General features: G+C 39.5%; 1 protein-coding gene across 5 annotated transcripts in view; it reads left to right on the top strand.

Annotated features, from left to right (window-relative positions):
* The first annotated feature begins 1658 nt into the window (after positions 1 to 1658).
* Positions 1659 to 20060, top strand: part of FAM114A1 (family with sequence similarity 114 member A1) — a 34589-nt gene continuing 16187 nt past the window's right edge. For 2 of the 5 annotated variants that reach the window (XM_069014269.1, XM_069014268.1), the window contains exons 1-7: positions 1660 to 1959; positions 4388 to 4734; positions 6036 to 6123; positions 15485 to 15598; positions 15760 to 15866; positions 17943 to 18077; positions 19843 to 19995. In XM_069014269.1, the coding sequence (XP_068870370.1) occupies positions 4396 to 4734; positions 6036 to 6123; positions 15485 to 15598; positions 15760 to 15866; positions 17943 to 18077; positions 19843 to 19995 (936 nt within the window). In that variant the 5' untranslated portion in view covers positions 1660 to 1959; positions 4388 to 4395. Of the gene's footprint in view, positions 1960 to 4387; positions 4735 to 6035; positions 6124 to 15484; positions 15599 to 15759; positions 15867 to 17942; positions 18078 to 19842; positions 19996 to 20060 lie in introns of those variants that run through there. The other 3 variants (XM_069014270.1, XM_069014271.1, XM_069014272.1) reach the window with 3 other exon arrangements.

Raw genomic sequence — 20060 nt, 5'->3', positions numbered from 1 at the left:
TTCTGTTAAAAGTAGCCAAATGTCTTTCCACTTATATTTATGTTTATGTTTATGTTTATATTTATATTTATTTTTATTTTTATACTTATCTATTCATTAAAAGGCAGGTATCTTTCCTGAAACCCATTAGAAAGATGACGACAGAGTAATAGCAAATGTCAGTGAAATCTGAGATGACTAGAAGTGTTCAATCTCTAATGCTTATTTATTCCAAAACCATTTGCAATATTACCACAGTGAAACAATACAAGTGAAATTAAGTACTGAAATTTGAAAGATAAAAGAAAAATAGAAAATGCAAGTGTTAAATTCAAAAAAGTAGTTTAGGAAGATAAAAAATTTATACAGCCTTCTATCCAAACAGACAGACATCCACATTTATGTACATACAATGTTAATTTCACCCTGAAGTGATACCTTTGTGTTACAACAGTGACCAACAATGTCTTGCAGTTCTGTAGCATGCATGGTTATGTACAGAATCTGCAAAACTGACAGTGCAAGATCAACGTTACAGTCAAAATTATCATCTGTCATAGGTTAAACAATCTTCAGCTACCGTGATTCCTCCTAAAACACTGCTCTTACTCTTCTGCAAGCTCCACTGAAAAGCAGAGGGAAATCCCTAGGGCTACTCCAGATTTAATTTTCAATAAATATATCCAATATTAATAAATTAACCAGCATTCCCTGACACTTAAATTCTCACTGAAAGACCTTCAAAAGAACCTTATTATGGAGGGATACAAACACTTGTTCTGCTGCCAACTACCTTACTGAGAACCTTCAGAGTCTTTTGCCTGGTTACTGTTTAAGTTACATAGCATGATCGGTATTTGTGAAGCACACTTCTGAGAACTGGGACTTTATTTTGTCACCTCTTGGAGTCACAGTGTGTTGGTTTGCCTCCTGTGGCAAAAGTAATTTCTCTCGTTGGCAGACTAGTGATAGAAATGATGCTATGATGAACCGTGGAATTGCCTTTTACAACTGTGAAGGGCATGCTTCGCCTTAAAATGAAGTGGCAAAAAGAGGAATGGGTATGAGGAATTACACAGAAACAAGAACTACAGGCTGTTGGGAAGAGCTTGAAACCCCTTTGCTCAACCAAATGTTTCACCAACTGACGGGAAATGTGTGCACGCACCCGCCGGCTTCTGTAAGGGGGCATTTCCTGTAAACAAACACAGCGATAAGGAAGGTGCCAAGCAGTATCTGAAAAACTACATCTCGGTTGTTTAATTCTGTAACCCCACGGGTCACTAAGTGCTCACTTTGAGGAAGGATTACAGTTTCTGAAAAGAAAAACATAAATTTTTATGCTACCTCAGCAACTAGATTAATTTAGACTTTTTCTCTCAGAGGGTGGTTGAGCACTGAACCGCCTTCCCCAGGGAAGTAGCCACAGCACCAAGCCTACCCAAGAAGCTTTTGGAGACCACGCTCTCAGGCACGTGGTGTGATTCTTGGGCTGTCCTGCACAGAACCAGGAGCTGGACTCGTTGATCCTGATGGGTCCCTTCCAACTCATCGTATTCTATGATTCTATGAAATTCACCCCTTTTCCGTCTCAGCGCGGAAGTGGGGCTGCCGCCGGCCCCGAAGAAAGCGCTGCTGCAGGCGCGCCCGACGCTCCGGGCCGGCGCGTCCAGCGGGGTGTCCAGCGGCCCGCGCCAGGGGCAGTGAGGGGCGGGAATGGCGGCCTGGGCAGCTCCCCGCGCTGGGTCAGCGCAACCTGGAGCCCGGAGAGGGCTCGGCAGCGGCGCAACGCTGCCGCTTTGCAACAAGCGACCGCCTGAGACAGCCGGAAGGAGAGCGAGGGACAAAAGCCACCCCTCCCCTCCCTGGGGCCGGCCCGGGCTGCCTGGCCCGCTCTGCCTCCTCCCCCCGCTGCTGCCGACGTGGCGGGGCGGGGAAGGGAAAGAGCTGGGGGCGCGCCGGTCGGTGCACTGCTGAGCGGTAAGGAGCACGGCGATTTTTGCTTTTTCTGCCGCTTTTGACACGGGCTGCGCTACACAGCTCTGTCCCAGAGAGGAATTTCGAAAAGGGGGGGGGGGGGGGAAAGAGAAGGGGGAAGTTGTGGCCGCTGCGGGCTTGGAGGAGCGGCGCCCCGGCTGCTCCTGCCCTGCCTGCGGCAGGGGTCAGAGGGCAGCGGGGCAGGGGGAGCTGCCGGCGGCGGGCGCCAGGGTAGGTTCGCCTGCTCTTGCCGTGCCCGCAGCGTCCCGCGGAGGAGGAGCGACAGCGGCCGTCGAGCGAGAGGGGAACGCGGTGCCGTCGCCAAAAAAGTTATTCCTCCCTCCGGCTTGGGGACGGCGATTAGTGCCCGAAGGCGCCCGGCGGCGGCTGGGCTTTGCTTTCGAGGCGAGATGAAACTCCTCAGTTGGAGGGTCGGTAGATGCCGCTACCGCCGGCCCCTCAGTGTGGCTGGTCGGTGCCGACCGGGCACTTCTCTGCCAACGGTCCGGGGCTGGCCTTAGCATCTCCCTCACGAACTCCCCGCAGAGTAATTGCCTTGGGGCGGAGCTGTCCGAATTGATTTGGATCGGGACAGTGTCACGGATGAGAGGTTGAGTGACAGTGAGCCCGGCTGCAGCACGGCTCGTGTGTTCCGACAGACGCGGTAATTTGCTGTTACGTGCCGTGCTCCTGAAAGGAAAGTTCCGCAGACAGCTGCAGGGACCGTGGCCCGAGTGGTACCCAAAGATGACCCAGTACTGCAAAAATCCGTGTGCACACGTCTGTGTGATCCATTACAAGCTTAGTCAGAGCTAATGCCCATACAAAATTATGACGTATGTGTGTAAAGGTTTTACAGGTTTTGATAGAGGATCCTCGAATGTCATGATGGAATTTGGTTTACAAATACAAAAACTTTCTTTAGGTGATGCTGCCCATCACACAGTGAGTACTGTTAAAACAATAGCAGTACTTCCCTACACTAAAGCATTTTATAATATTTGCTGTATTTTTAATGGAAAACTGGCAAATGCAAAGATTCTGACTTGTGAATTCATGTTTTCTGAAGATAATTAACGTACAGTGTAAGCTGAAGTAATACAAGTTGTAGCAACTGCTTACTTATTTACTTATGTTTCTTGTTCACTGATCCTAAATGCTGCTCTTGGAACTGTTTAAGCAAGGGATCTTTCACATTAGATAAGTAGGCTGCTAAAGCTATATATGTGTACAGTTCTATAGACTTTAATAAAATATACTCATTTAAATACATGCTTCTCAGGCAAATTTCACCTAACTCCCAGTTATATTTCGCTTTTTGTGGTTTTCCCCCGTTTTTCAGTCTCTCGTAGAACCTCCATTCTTCCTGACAGGTGCAAACCTTTGAGCCATATTTAATTAGTATGAGAGTCAATGAAAATGCTGCATCTACAGAGAGGACTTCACGAGGTTTTTTTATGCCATGCAGCTCAACATAGTGCAAGCTCTCTGTCAAGGATTGTCTTCTGAGTGCCAAGTATACTGTTGTTACCAATAAATAAGTGTTAGTAACCACAGAACAGTGGTCCTTTTGGACTCTGGCACTGCCACTCTTTAATCAGCTGCAGAGCTTGCTCTTTGGTTTTATCTTTGCCTGATGACTGCACAATGGTGGAAGATACCTCCAAAATTACATTGGAAGATACGGAATAAATAAAACTGATTCATATCTTACAAAACAAAAAATCAATAACTACCTCAGACAAGCTTACCTTGGCTTCAAAACTGAAGTTTAATCACACAGCTGAAATTTTGGGAGATGGTGAGAAGTGTTGGACTCCCCAAAGAGCAGGACTTTGAGACAAGTGATACAGAACCAGTGTGAGCTATGGCTGTGTCTATGAAATGGCTCTAGGGACCATGGCCTGTCGTGTTCACAAATTATACCCCTTCTCAAGTACATGAATATCACCACAGTTTTAGTCACAGAGTGTTATCCTTCCCTCCATCAGTCAGCAGGCTATAGGAACCTGTGTATGTCACGGTGATGAAAGGGAGAGCAAGAGCTGCTTGGCTGTCGCAACTCAGATTACTCTGTTCTGCAGTGGTCTTTCATACACACCTCATAGTGAATATAGAAATTAACCCTGTGGAAACTCTTACATTTGACTTCTCCAGACAAATGAATATCCTTTCACCCTCACCAAACCGTATTTTGGAAAACAAATGCTGCTCTTCGTATCTGAGTGGGATCCTGCAGAGTGAGTAGGGTATTTATAGTTTTATCCTGATACCAGTGCCAGCATGATGCATGTGCCATAGGGGTCCGTGCTTTAGGAGGTCATACATCGAGGCTGTGTTGTTTTTTAGCAGTAGCATATGGTAAACGCTGTGTATTTTATAGTTTCTCAAATGTTTATGGTACCTAAAAGACTTTACTTTCTCTATTCAGAACTGAAGATGTCTGAAGACGTATCTGATGGCACCCCTGAAGAAAAACCTGAAGTAATGGAAATGCCCAGCAATGAGGTATGGCCTCATGAATCCGAACCACACCTTGTAGAAGCTGAGATCTTGTATGAGTCTTCACAAGATCAACATGGACAGGTCACTCAGAATGTCAGTGATAGAAAGGAAGGAGACATATTCATTAATGAAAACCCTTTGACTGAAAAACTAGTGGAAAGCCTGCCTTCCAGGGAAGAGACAATTGAAGACATGCCCACCGAGTGCATTGAAACTGTAAGCCTTGATGCGGAACCTGAATTGGAAGAAACACTGCATGAACAAAACAGTCCAGTAAGTAATACTTTCTTTTCTGTAAAAGCCCTCCCCTCCCTGCATTGTAAGGACAGACTTTTGTATAATGTACATACTGTTTTTCACAAAAACCTAGAGTGTTATGCAGAAAACCTGCATAGGGGTAAATTAAATTGCAACACCAAGCTTTTGAAAACTAGGAATAGTTTAATTTCACTTTGCCAGTATGATATTAATGTGGTCTTTGAAGCCTAGTTGCAATAAAACTTGCATTGTGTAGAGATGATATGTTACTGGAGACTTTCTTGAGACAACAGTTTCTTAATATGATTTAAATACGGAATACTGCTAACTGCTTAACACTATACATTACTGTGAAAGGTGTGCAGCACGTCCTCTGGCTGTGTTTTTATTAAACTCAGTTGTTAGGAGTTCCCTGTGCACATTATACTAGTTTGAAAACAAACCAGTGTGAGGTCGCAAATCAGAATTATAATTTAATAGGAAAATTAAAATAAATGCAATAGTACAAGAACACTGACAGAGCCAGGATAAAAGCTGACACCCTGTTAGTCAAGGTGGTGGTAGCAGTCCAGATGAAGTGGTCCTATTGAAGCAGTGATCCTGTAGAAGGCCCTGGTCTTCCCCTGAAGGTCCAGTGGTAGCTCTTGCCCTCTAGGAATGCAGCAGGTAAGAACTACTTGTGCTGCTCCAAACCCCGGATTATATCCAGGTGGGAATGCTTGGCTCCTCCCCCTGGGCAGAGCATCCCACAATGGGCTGATGTAATTCTATGAGTCCTTCGGTGGGGCCTTGATTGCCCATTAAACAGAGATAGCCCCCCTGGAGGGAGTTATCAGGGATGAGCCATGGTGGGAGATAACAAACACTGCCCCTACCTGCTTTAACAGCTTGTGAAGATGATCATAGAATACATACTATTGCTTACATCTTACTTTGTAACCTAGGACACACATCTACTGAATTACACGTGAGGAGACTTTGGAAGAGAAGCTTCCAACTCTGGCTCCTGGTAAAACCCAGGAATGAGACAGGTTCCTGTCTCTCCTTAATACTATCCCTAATAAATTTGTATGGCTTTATAGGATTGGGTGCCTGAAGAAATATTAGGATGTCTGTAGAGACATCTCTGGAGTTTAATGCTCTTCCAAGAATGCTTCCCGTTCTGCTTTCTTATGCACAGAAGTCTGAACTCCACATAATGCCTGATTTATCATCTATTAAATGCCAGACTTTGTTGCCTGATGGGTTCTTTGTGTTTCTTCTGCCTTTTGAGAACAAGGTTTTTAGACAGTGGAGTAACATTTTTGTTCTTATAGGATACCGACTCCTCATCTAAAGCAAGTAGATGGGGAGCTTGGGGTACCTGGGGAAAGTCTCTCCTGTCATCAGCTTCTGCCACAGTGGGTAAGTGTTCAATCAGTAAAGTGTGTGGAAATAATTTATAATTTTCATGTGTCATTAGAGAGATTAGTGTTGCAAATTAACGATTTGTAGACAGTTTTGTCCTGATAAACTTGGGAAGCATGATTTTTTTAAAGAGGAAGATGGACTTTCCTAATTATTCATTATGGACAAGATGCTAGGCTTGCTCGTAAAGTTAATGAATTACCTGATTGTGGCTTCTTCACAGAAAGGATCCATAATCCAATACAATTTCTATCAGCCATAGACGTACAGTTTCTCAAGTCAAAGCAACCCAGATCCGTGCTCATGCATGTTAGTGGTTTGTATGCCATGACTCCCGCCTACACAACGTGAATTCACCTCTTGTAAATTATTCCAGCTTTCATTGCTGCCCAGTGAAACTGTCCAGTTGTCACACTAGATTTCAGATGAACATATTGAAGCATGGGTCCTATCCTCCCTTTCCCTATACTCTCATTTCCAACAGTATGTCAGTACAAAATGTCCTTGTGAAGACTTTAGATAAAACTTAATTATTGCTCATCAAGAACTCACAGACAAAAAGCAAAGCATACAAATATGTAGTTACCAGTGGGAAATAATTTCTCACAAACCAGAAGTGTTTTGTAACAAAAAAAGCTATTAGCTAATCAGTTCTCATAAAGGATCTACAGAATACCTTTAAAAGATGAACCTAGGAATTAAAATTAATTGCTAGTTACTAAAAATAATGAGTTCAACAGATACTGGTTTTATGATCCCATATAATGCTAAATAATTCTCCTCCTTATCTCCTCTGTTCCATGGACAGTAAATTATTTTTCTCTATTTCTCAGAGGAGGGGATTTTTCTTGTCCTCTCTTTTTTTTCAGTAACATCCACAGTCAAGAGTACCTAACTACATTTTCTTTCAGGCAGTCCAACCAATTAACATTTCTAGTTACCTTTGGAATGGGTTTCTAAGATGCATTTAAATTTACATAAGTGAAGGTTGCTGCTGAAAGTAGCAGGCCTGCCTTGTGCCAGCAATGTATTTCTTCCTTCTCTTACACTCACGGTAGCCCTGATGTAGGGGTGGCAGAGCTGGTTTATGGGACTGATTTTGGAAAGTGCAGCTGAAGTAAGAGCTAGATCTTCAGCTGGATCAGTTGTAAAGTCCCTAACCTGGCTCATCATTTGATCATTCAAATGCTACCAAGTGGGAGAAGATGGGAATGCACAGAACAAACTGATATGGGCAAGGGCACTTAGCCTTCTGTGGAACTGCACAAGTCTTCTCAACTTGTAGTTAACCTCAAAGTTTAGTGCTTCTCTTTCAGACTCTGAAAGAAGGATCTCTGTGTCAACACTTTCGCTCGATTTTTTCCCAACACCATTAGGTCTAATAAAGGCTACTGCTTTCACAGACTTCCAAAGATCTTTGTCTCTTATATTCTCAAATTATCATAACATCAGCATTCTGAAAAGAGTTTGGTTTTGTGTTATAACCAGCTGTTGATCATTTGGAATTGTAATGCTACTGGATTTTGCAGTTCATTTTTATGGTTGCAGCAGTGGATTGCTTGGAACAGACCTCTCTCAGGCCATTCAGCTTTTGCCTGTGAGATAACCATATTTACATTCTGTTTAGCTTTTGTAATAAATAGCATTCTATACAATAGCCATTAGATGTTTGTGAGTAATAAGATTGTTTGTTACCTAACAGTTACTGTTGTTGTAGGCAGTGGCAATCTCACTTCCAGTCTTCTTTTGCTTAGAGGTCTTAGCCTCTCTGAGCAACCGGTTTAGTATCCCCAGATGTATATATTTTCTGTGGGACAGTATGGCCATAGGTATTTCCTTGCCCTATTGACATGAGCTTACATGAAAATGAGGAATGCCGTTGGAAAAAGTTTAGGAGACAAACAAGAATGTGTGTTGTAGCCCTTCTTATTTTCTAATAAGTAAACAAGACTTACCTTTTTACAGCTGTTCATTGCTTTTGTCTATAAAACCTGCTGCCAGCATTGTATCTCTGTGGATTTCCATGGACTTTTTAATGATATGATGTCCTTTTTATAGAGGCCTTATAGCATCTTGGTTCATATACATTAAAAATTGATGCGTAATTGATACTGGCTTCTTAGCATATCATCTGACTGGATCAGCATCATAGCTACCTTCACAGCGTGTCAGTATGTAAACGAGTTTGTTGTGTAGGCAGCCTGACTTGATAAGGTCCTGTGATGTCTATTTTGAATAGGCATATCATCACCATGAAAATTTATCTTTAGGATTATTATTGTCTAAAAATGAGCACAGTTGGAACTAGACAAGTTGGCTTGGAAAAGGAGCTTCCACATGCAAAAAATGAAAAACAAAATTTTAAAATAATTTTAATTCAACACCAGAGTGGTTGCACTGTTTCACACTGAAGACCCATCTACTATTTAGGTTCTGGCAGTGACCAAGAACAACTAGGAAAGTGCCTAAAACCAGATGTATGTAAAGCAGCAGTTGCCCCTGTTTTCCTATTTCCTGGAACCTGCAGCATAGACAGACTTCCTGACCCTGGGATCAGGGTAGGTTGAGTTTCCATGTTACTGCCTAATAATTTTGAATCTAACTTCGCGAATTTATTAAACAAAATAAACTTTGAATTGACCAGAATTTAAATGTTCATTCTTCCATGTTTTCTGAACCCACGGTAACTTGGAAGACCACATAGATAATCTTAGCTTTGTTCCAGGAAATCAATGTACCAGGTAATATTTTATATTCCTGATATAGTGGGCTTATTTCCTAGTTGTTTATTATGAAAACTCGTGCTTGATCCTGTGAAATATTTACTGTCTCTCGGTGTCATGGACAGCATGTGGTACTGTGTAGACCACGTATCTGCTTCAGTATGATAATTCCTAGTGAGATATATGGAAAAAAATTAAAGCTATTGGGAATTCCTATAAGCTTTCTTCTTATTATTAAATATTTATTATTCCACTTCAAGTTGTTCCATTTAATATCTGAGCAGTTCAACCAACACTTCATCTCTTATTCCACACTAGAAAATAGTTTTTCTGTGGTCCAGTCCATTGTAAAGTTGCTATTCCTTCAGTGTAGCAAATGCTGTAAGTAAAACTGCTTTCTTGGAGTAAAGACTTAGCAGCAACACCTTTGGTCTGTATTTTTCTGTTGCTCTGTCATCATATTTGTACAACATAGCTGCTTGTCTGGCGAAATATGACAAGTATTTACGATTCCTTATATTTTTCTTCAAAATTGTACTTTGTAAAAATGGCAGAAACAGTTTGAGGTGGACTAAATAACATATTAAAAGCTTAACCAAATACGTTCTGCTTTTAACAAATAGCGTCATAGAACAGCCCAGGTTGGATGGTACCTTGAAAAGTCATCTAGTTGAGGGTTTTGTGAGAAAGGTTTTATGCATCTAGATGAGATTATCTTGCATGTTGTCTAGTCACATCTTGAAAACTTCCAGCCATGGAGAGTCTACCATGAGCATTTTTAGTGCATGGCTATAATTTGTTTAGCACAGCTGATTTTCATTCCCGATAATAACACAGTTTCCATATAATTTGTATCTCATCCCCTTTTAAGTAACTCTGCACATACAGCCAGGGATTGTTTTGGTGGTAGTTTTTTATTCCGAAGAAAATGTCTGTTGTCTTTGAACTGATTTTGGCATTATTTGGATTGAGGTCCCCATGACAAGACAAATGTGATATTCCTCTACACAACAGAATCTGTAATGCCTTTGGATTAGTTTCAGTCACTGCCTGAACCATGTTTGGGGTCTTGACACTAGATGTCACACTAAGCAAACTATTGAATCAGCTTCAATGAGGTGAAGAGATTTCTTTTGTTTTTAAAAGGTGCAAGAAATTTGGTTCCTCCTTGTGGAACGACAGTGGAGCAGAACCACTGAAATAGTTGCTGGAATGATGAAATGGGAGAAGTATGTTCTATGTCTGAAACCTAATCCATGTCTCTTTCTTTTCAATTGTACTTTTTAGCAAATCAGCCATTACACAATCCAGTCCTTTAGTAACAGTATTGATAAAGCTATCCTCCTAGAGAGGGTGCTATTGCAGCTAAATCAATTAATGGTGAGTAGCCACTGAAATGTGTAGTCCCACACCTTGCATGTTTCTTCCTTCTCCCTGTACCAGCACTCATGTTCCTCTGAGCTCCCTCTAATCCAGTTCAGGAGGCTAAATTGACATAAAAATAAATCTAGAGGAAGGAAAAATCCATTTTCTGCCTCTTCAGTTCCTTGAATGGACTCTTTGAGACAAGTGTCAGGGCCAGCAGAAGGGACAAGTATAGAACGTGGGGAGGAGTAGAACCTCCCATAACTGCACCAAGAAGCCATTAGGCTAGCTTAGCTGTAACAGCAAACTCTTTATCTCCAGGGCTTATGTGAGGCAAAATACATTTTCAGTTTGTACTGGTGGCTTGTGACTTGCATTTTTAAAACAGCTTCTATGCTTGAAAGCTTGGCTCTTTGGTTTTTCTTCCAACTAATCTATCTACTAGCTTAAGGAAAGTGACTACCTTCTGTAAGCCTTTCCTTCCATATGCTGTGGTGTTTTCAATGAGGTATGGCATTCAGAAGGTGCTGAAGTTAATGGTGCTCCATGAGCTGTATTTCCAAACAAAGTCTGTTCTCTATCATACTGTATACAAGTGCTTCACTCCATGTAAGTTTAAGGTGTTTTACCTTTAGGGCCGTTGCTAGCACTTGTCAATATCTTTACACAGTAAAAGTAATAGAAAAAATGACCCAGTTGTTTGATTCACATGATCCCTGAAATTCCTACTGTAAGGCTGTGTAATGCATTGTTCGTAATTAATATTCTGCTATCTTGATTATTTTGTTCTTGTGTATATTCTCATCTATTTCCTCAGCTATCAGAATGGCACATGAAAATATCAGACACCAATAGTTCTCCCTGGTATGAAAAGCACTTTTTGTCACTCACTATGACAGAACGAAATGTCACTTTAGATGTCACTGTGTTCATGAGCTTGGATCTTATTACGCATGGGTATGTGTAATAAACAGCATTGCATAGCTTAAGTTGACTTCTGTGTGGAACAGAAATGCAAATGCTGCAGATAATGTGAAATTAAAGTATTCAAACATTGCAAATGTCTCTTCTATTCTCTATAGCTACTATTCCCCTGTTGCAAAATAAAGTACAATATTAAAAAAGGAAGGCTGGGTGTTATGCTTGTACTTTATGTGATCATAAAAAGGATAGTTAATCTCTTCAGAAGACTTTTTTTATTTCACAAATTCAGTTGATGAAGGGAAAACTGCTTTGGGTTGACATCACATGGTGGTCACAACTGTTTTGTAAATAACACTTTGTTGTTTACACAAAGACCTTTTTTACAATTCTTCCTTTTTAAGGAGGAAATGTGAGCGTGCTTTTAGGGTCAGCAGTCCCTTTTGCTTTATATCTTTTAACATTGGCTTTTAGTCTAGAAGACACTGAGAGCCAATAAAATGGTATAACAGCCTTTATGCTTATTGCTACTATTGAAACCTTTTATGCTTGCAATGAGATCTGAATCTAGTCTCATTTACTAGCTTAATTGGAGTGATTTCTGATTTACAGACTAGATAGCATAGATATTATCAGAATCTAGCTTGAGGTTTTTTGTTTTAGCTGCAAGGAAGAGAAATTTTGTAAAGGCTTGAAGTGAATGGAGTGCCAATAGGAAAGCGTAAAAGGGAGCACAGTGGGGTCCTACTTCGTAGTGTACAAAACCAGAGCACAGCTGGATTTTCCGTATCTCTATACTTCATGTAGTGGAGTGATTCTCTTTCAGCCAGTTTCAGGTTCCTCAGTTTCTCAGCTGGTGAAAGAAGTTCATTTAAGGCATCAGTCTTCACCTTTAGCTTGAGCCAGATGAAGATTCACTCATGGTACTAGACTAAATTTTGATTGGTTGTTCATTAGAAGTGCCCCCATGGTAGGACACAGGTTACAAAGGCTGTGTGGTGGCCAGGGACAAAATCTCAAACTCCTCCCCATCTGTACCACTGAAGTAGGGAGTCCAATTGCCAGTGAGATGGACAAGGGATCAGTGATTCCTATATAGAGTGGTTTAGGTTTCAGACATAGCAAACTGCCCTCCAGAGGTGTCTGTTTGCCTCTTCTGCAGGGAATCTAGAGCTACTAAGCTGGGAGGTGGAGGATAAGACAGCCTACAGTGAAGTGGAATCTATCTGACTAGAGCATTTGTGAGTGCTGTAATCTGGCCTTTGCCAGATCAGGCAAACCAAAAGGCAGGTCATGTTGTTAGACATTGTTTGCAAAACCTTCCTTTTCAAATGAAAGATCCCAGCTAGGAACGTGAACAATAATACTCAGTGGAAATTTCCAGCCAATAGAAAGGCAAGGAATCATGGAGGCAAGAGAAACAAAACAACAGAGCAATGCTTTCTTCCAAAAGCTCACAGTGAACCATACCCAATTGCATAGCTCTTCAGTCTGCTGTTACAGAAGAGTAAATGGAGATGTCAGAGGTGTCAGTTCAGTTGCATTACCATACCCAGTGTTACAAAATGAGTGCATCTTTGGATTGGAGCCTTTTCTCCCATGACCTCTTTTATTTCTGTGTCTTTTGAAATTACAAATAATCATTTTCATTTCCAAGGCAACATGCATTTCTGCCGTGTTTGTGCACATATGCGTATCTAACGGTTGCTTCAGTTGTAGTCTTCTGATCTCAAGTGGTTTTGCTGCTGCAGTCAAACATACATGCCATATAGCTTAGTTCAGCAGAGCCAGCCCTAGCTGACCTGGAGTATTTTCTTATTATTCTAGTGCATGTAACCACAGCCCTGAAAATGCTACCTTTTGTAAGTCAGTAAATACCAATACAGCAACTGTGTGCTTTCTCTTCGTAAATATATTAGCTTGTCTGCAAAGTGACAAGAACCAATTCAAGGCTATAAAAAAATTGCAGAAAAAAAATTGGGAAATTAATCTGAAGAGGTGTAACTTTTGCAGACAACTGAAATTTTTGCTCAATATTTATAGGACTTTTTATATGACTAGAAGACCATAGTATTTTTTGTTGTCAAGTCAATTAAGTCAATGGAAAGAATAAAACTCTTGCTCATTTAAAAAGTTGTGGGCGGAAGAAATGGAAAGGAATGTGACATGCAGTATCTATTATATTCGTTTAGAAGCACAATTAATAGTGGTTTAAGTGACCCCCAGGAATTTGGGGTTAAATAAATTACTCCAGAATCTATCCACACTAATATTTTCATTGAGCTCATTAAAATATGTGGGAGATCGGGATTAGACCATGCAGGACGCTGCTCTCCAGTATCTGCATTGGAACAGACTTTGCAAACATCAAGAAATTGTTCAACAATGACTTAAACATTGTGGTGCATTACCTGGTATGACCCACACAGTTGAACGCACTACTGTTTTTTGTAAGACACAAGATAAAAGAGATAAAGGTCATATTTTTTTTAGCATTTATCTGCCTAGGCTGTTTCGGTGTAAAGCATCAGGACCTTGTGCAGCTTATGAAATTCCCTGTTTCTGCAGGTCTATTCCTTAGGAGATGTCTGTTCTTTGTGTTTACCTCCAGATACTCCAGTTTTCTTGTATGTGATCTTTCAGTAGTGCTGCTTCACATATATTTTATAGAATGTATTTATTACTGAAGTCACGGAGCACCTGATGTGTGCTCCATCTGCAAATCACAGAATCATAAATCTAAGCTTTCCTTTTTACTACTCTATTTCAAATATATTTGCTGCATCTTTCTTTAATCAGATATTCAAAAGCATGTTTGTATGATTACACACACATATGTGTATGTTTATTCAGAATGCTGCAGGGCACTGGCAAGTGATAGGCTATTTTGCTGTAGTTAATGTAACTCAGAAAAGGTGCTTTGAACTTCTCTAATAGAATGCACACAGTTGTGGGATAGTGTGGACAACACTTAATGAATCATTATGTCTAATTTTGTGCCTTAGATGTTTAGATATCTGCCTGACCATCTGTATTAATGCCTTTTCTGAAATAATCTATTTACAGTTCAGTTTAACCAAAGAAGTATTAAATTGTCATTAACATTTCTCATAAGTAGTTAGGCAGATAGCTGAAGCACTCTGGATTGTCCTGCTGCTAGAAGTGATTGGTTTCATGCAAGATGCACTAACAGTGTATTGTACAAGATAAAAATCAAATCCTGTCACTGAAGCTATTTAATTTTGTGTTGGAAAGAAATATTGCTCACCTGGTTTGTTGTTTACCTGTTGCACCTCAGCTGACAGGCAGAACCTTCCAGCTAAGGAAGATTACTAGCTGGATTGCTTGTAATGAGAGAAGTATATAATGGACATACTTGTGCACATATCCAGTAGTAAAATAGGCAGACAATTTTAGAGTAGTCTTCTTTAAGGGCAGCATTTTTCAACTACAGTTGATGCAGATTAGGAAGATGTTGCTTTGCCTTGCTGACTGTCAGTCAGTCTACCCTATCCTATAGTGGGATATTACCAGTCCCTGTGATTTGTTAGTGTAAATAAACTCTGTGTAGAAAACCAGCAAGGCAATCCTGTTCTGTCAAAAATATTCAGATAAAAATGGTATCAACATTTATACTTTATTTTAAACTAGACCACTTTAATAGAGGGCTAGGGAGTCACTGCGTATGAATCAGGTAGAGGTGGTAAAATCTCTCTAGGAGATCAGCTGCCACTGGAGCAATAGTTCTGCCTGTGTCAATTGACGTCAGCAGACTTTACAGAGTATGTTTAAATAGTAGCTTTGAGGAGAGACACTTCAGAATTTTTTTTCAAATGAGCAACTAAGGAGCTTAAATCCTGAAATAACTTTGAGGACCCGAGTCAGTATTCCTAAAAACATAGCACCTATGCAGAAGACTGAAGAACAAATTCCTTACCTCCGTCCTGCAGTCACACAAAATCCATTAACTTTGGGCTAATTGTTCTAGAATTCTGAAAATTATGTGAGGTCCAACTCTATGGCCTTACGAGGACTGTCAGTTTCCATTTAAACTGATTGCAATAGAATATTTAGCATTTTGAAAAGCAGGGAACTAAACTTATGTGTGCCACTGAAATAACTTTTATTTTTCAAATCCAGCATAATTTGTGTTATATTCCAGCTTTATCATTTCTATTCAGTTAATATAAATATACTAGAAGAAGTGAATTGTTAACCTAGAAAAATTAAGCAATTGAGGTAAGTTTAGTAGATATTTTTTTTGTCATAATTCATTAAGTGTAAGAATACTACGCACTGTTAGTAATAAGTTTTCAAATCATATAGTCTAAAATATGCCTCTGCTACAGGTCATGGGATAACAGCAGTAAAGGAAAAAGCAGGAACTACCCTAAGAATTCGTAGTGGAAGTTCTGCATCTTTGGAAACAGCAGAGCCTCCTGCAGCTGAAACACTAGTTGCTCGTAAGTTCAAGTCCACGGAAATTGTGGACAGAACTCTTTGACACTGCCAAATTAGTTTGATTTACAAAATTTTAAGATTTTGGTCACAGAAACCAGTTTACTGTAATTTGTGACTTGCAGAGTTGAAATTATGCTGTAACCTGCTTTTTTTCTTTTGTTAGAAGCAGAGGGTTCTCTGGACCAAAGCTCTTCTGAGAATATTCCTTCTTCCCCTTCATCTGGATCTCGTGGCATGCTGTCAGCTATCACTAATGCTGTACAAAACACAGTGAGTCATTTTAGTTGGTCTCTCTGGTCTAGTTATTTTTCATTATTTTTAGGTTCAACTTACTGTAGGTCACATTTTTTAAGTTACAGTTCTTTGTAGAAACAGTTCTTTCGTAAGTCTGTTTAGAGTCTTTTCCATGACAAAATAACTTTTAAATTACACTGTCAAATTAAAAAAAAAAAAAGTCCAACAGAACTAACTCAGTTACTACATTGTCACTAGTTTCAGTGAAAAAAATGTGGTCTTCTCCTAAACTATGTAGAATTTTGCAAATTCTTGGAAAATCTTTTTTATAGTTGTACCATTGTCTGATTTTTTATTTTTACACTTAAGTCATTCCAGAGAAAGTGTGATAGGATTTGTTACCATTTTTGGAGGCAGAGAAAATAAGAAAATACTCCATTTGCTTATTTTAAGGCTTTTACTAAGCTCTCTATTTTTAGTTCCTGGCCTTTACCTTCACCTCTCTGTCTAGTCTCTCCTGTTAACCTTCCCAGAAAGGAGGCCTGTTTGAAAACTCAGTGAGGCAAAATCTTTTGTTCACAGTTCTTTCCTATTACACTGTCCTATATTTTGTGTGTTGAACTTCATCCTTTTCTCTTTTTTTGGGTTTCAGCTTTTGCAAAATCCTGTACCATACCGTTTCCAAATCAATTTTTTTGTCATCATCTTCCCCAACACTTTTTACACCTTTCAGTATGGTGTTTCACTTGAAATTAAAAGAGACTTTAAACATTGGCTGTAAAAGCATATAAGATTAACTCCCCACTGAGCAAGTTTTATGAAGTGGCAGTTCTTTTTTATTGTATATCCAGTTCACTCTGACTGCCTCATCAATCTAATATCAAAGGTTTGGGGAGCAGAAGGAGATTCCTGTAGATTATTCCTAAGACTGTTTCTACAGAACCTGGAGCATCATACGACTTGTGAGAGCTGGCAACCAGTAAGATTACTTGAGCATGTTATAACATTTGCAAATAAGAGAAATGTGCTTGTGGGCACCCTGGAGATGCTACTATGCCGTAGTGATCAATGTGGTACAAAAAGAATCACTTAAGGTCTCAGTAAGTCAACTATAATCCCATTTGAGACTTTGGTAGGGTTTTCCATTATATATCAGGTTACATCATCATTTGAGTATCTGACACACATGTAATCCAGATTGAAATGGAAATCTTTAGCCAGTGAAAATTCTTCTTCAATGTACGTAAAAGATATGAAGACACAGGAAAAACATGTATTTAAATAGACAGTTCCAGAGTCATCACAAGTGCTGAAATTTTAAAAATCAGGTAAGGCAGAGTCTTCTGTTCATGATGGACTTGGCTCCATATTTTTCGTATCTAAAACATGTTCCTACAAACCAGATGCCATCAGCTGAAATAAAGTGGTATTCATAGAATGATAGAGCCACAGAATAGTTAGGATTGGAAGGGAACTTAAAGATCATCTCGTTCCTATGCCCCTGCCTTGGACATGGACACCTTCCACTGAACCAGGTTGCTCAAAGCCTGATCCAGCCAGGCCTTTAATACTTCCAGGGGTGGGGGATCCACCACCTTTCTGGGCAGCCTGTTCCAGTGCTTTCAGCATCCTCATAGTGAAGAATTTCTTCCTGATACCCAATCTAAATCTATCCTCTTTCAACTTAAAGCCTTTTCCTTTTGTCCTAACACTGCTTGCCCTTGCAAAATGTCCCTCTCAAGCCTTCCTATAGGCCCCATTTAGGTACTAGAAGGCTGCTAGAAGGTCTCCTCAAGGAACAGCACTGATTTTCTGACTGTCTTCACAGGAGATGTGCTCCAGCCCTTCTACGATTTTTTTTTTTAATTACAACAATTGTTACATTTCGTCTGGTGTAAGTCGTTTAATTAAATGGAAATATTTTTATGGCTTTTTTTTTTTTCTTTTGGAAAATGTATTCAGAACAAAGGAAATACATGAATCCTATTGTTAAAGTATAGGAAATTTAGGGACCTGAATGCTCAAAGATGGTGTCTATAAAAGCACTCCTCTTTACAGTTTATATTAGCCTAAACTGGGAAGAAAATAACCGTATTGCATTATTTTAAACAGGGGAAAAGTGTGTTATCTGGAGGCTTGGATGCTTTGGAATTTATTGGGAAGACAACCATGAATGTCCTTGCAGAAAGTGATCCTGGATTTAAGAGAACCAAAACACTGATGGCAAGAACAGTCTCACTATCTCAGGTTGGATTTATTTAAATACTGCTCTGTCAATGCAATTTCAGATTATTTTTCCAGAATTTCACATGCCTCAGGGAGAGGCCTTGTTTGTTGCAGCAGGTACTGGTTGGGCTTGGGGAAATAAATATTATGCTTTATATTTGCTCTACTTTAGTTTTCTTCACGGAACCACAAAAGATAATAAAATCATCTTTTCTGCATAATCACATATGCAATAGCTTATTTAAATAAGATAGTATATGTGGTAATAAATCATTACACTCTGGAGGCAGAATCAAATTATTGATGTTTTGGTAACAGCTGTAGATAGGTATCTTCCAGCATAAACATTACTATACTCTTTTCCTTGGAAATCAGTAATACTGGAATATGACATATATGTCATTAGGAGCTAAACCTGTAAAAAGTTGTATCTCAGTGTCCATCTAACTTAATGGTAACCTTACACAGTTGTGACTCATATGTTTTAAAGCTCAGAGAAGTGATAAAAACAGAAGTGAAAGTGCTTTAAGTACAAAATGTTTTTATTTCTCCAAACACTGAAAGGAGGGAGGCTGTGGAAAACAACAGATGTTGAAAAGAAACTAAGTTTACTGCATGTTTACTTCCTTGTAGAGGAGTGAGGTACTTTTCTTTTAATGAGATGTTTCATCTTTAGTGTTCAACATTGTAGGAGTTAACAGACCTATACTGTTACAGTAGATCAAAAGCAATTAACTCTTGTTAAGGCCCAGAGGGTTAAGATGAGCTTTGAGAATGTCTCCTTTAACAACATGCATGAATTTGCATGTAGAATCTGAGGCAGAATACAACATAAATCAGTTCTCATGGGTTGCACTATCACTTTCCAGTGATTTGTTCATAAACTTTGTGAGTTAACTTTTGAAGAAGGAGACTTCAGAGGGAAGATGTACCATTTAAAGTCTTTTGTAACAAATGAATCACTGAAGACAATAGTGTAGAAATTTTGAATGATGGAATAACGTAAGTTGTGGGAGTTCACCTGCATTCAGAGACTTATATGTGACCTAACATGCAGTTCAGATGTATTTACCACCTTTGCTGTAACAAATTCATGAGCGGCCATTTCGTCCTGGGAATAGAAGGAAGAAGTAGAAGATCCTATTGGATACACTATTCTATCTTTGTTATACACTGCTAGAAGTGTATTAAAAGCACTCCAAAATAAACCTAAGTATATAGAGGGTAGGTCTGCCCCATCTTTGATATAAGTCATTGATCTCTTTTGTCCTGCTGTCACATAAAACTGACTTTAGTATTTGCTAAGAATATTTTATAGGAAATATTTATGTAGTTGCATTATTTATGCAAGTTGGTGGGTAGGTCCTGAAAATAATAGTCTTCCCATTTTGTGGTCTGTAGAATGGATTGCATGGCTCTTTAAGGCTGCACATTAAATAGTCCTTTTTCTTTCATTATAATTGGTGGTGAAATTTATTATATGGTATCTGTAGCTGACATTGCTTTTGAAAATATAAGCAAGATTTTTTTTGTTCATTGTTTTTTAAAGAAAGTTGGTTAGCAATTACCATTGGGAAAACCCTGCTTAGAATACTATATAAATATTTTATCAGAGAAAGTTATCAAAAAAGAAGTTAGCTATTTAATCTCTAAAATTTTAGCTCTGCAGGTGTGATATAGTCCCAAATTTTATTACTACTTCTAGACACACTGAAGCAGATGGTAATAAAATCTGTCACACTTCCAGCACTATCAATAAAACATGGAATGATGTATATTTGTACAGCTGTTGCGAGAAGCTAAAGAAAAAGAGAAACAGAGGCGGGCCCAGCAAGTTACAGTTGAAAGAACAGCACATTATGGACTACTTTTTGATGAGTTCCAAGGTTTGTCTCATCTTGAAGCTCTGGAAATCCTGTCAAATGAAAGTGAAGCTCAGGTACAGTATGCAGACAGCATAAATCAATATGGTTGGTAAAGAAAATTATCTTTATATTAATTTTA

The sequence above is a fragment of the Aphelocoma coerulescens genome, chromosome 4, assembly GCF_041296385.1.
Source record: "Aphelocoma coerulescens isolate FSJ_1873_10779 chromosome 4, UR_Acoe_1.0, whole genome shotgun sequence".
NCBI lineage: Eukaryota > Metazoa > Chordata > Aves > Passeriformes > Corvidae > Aphelocoma > Aphelocoma coerulescens.
Note: the sequence above shows the minus strand (reverse complement) of the source record. Positions and strands in the feature narration are given on the sequence as shown.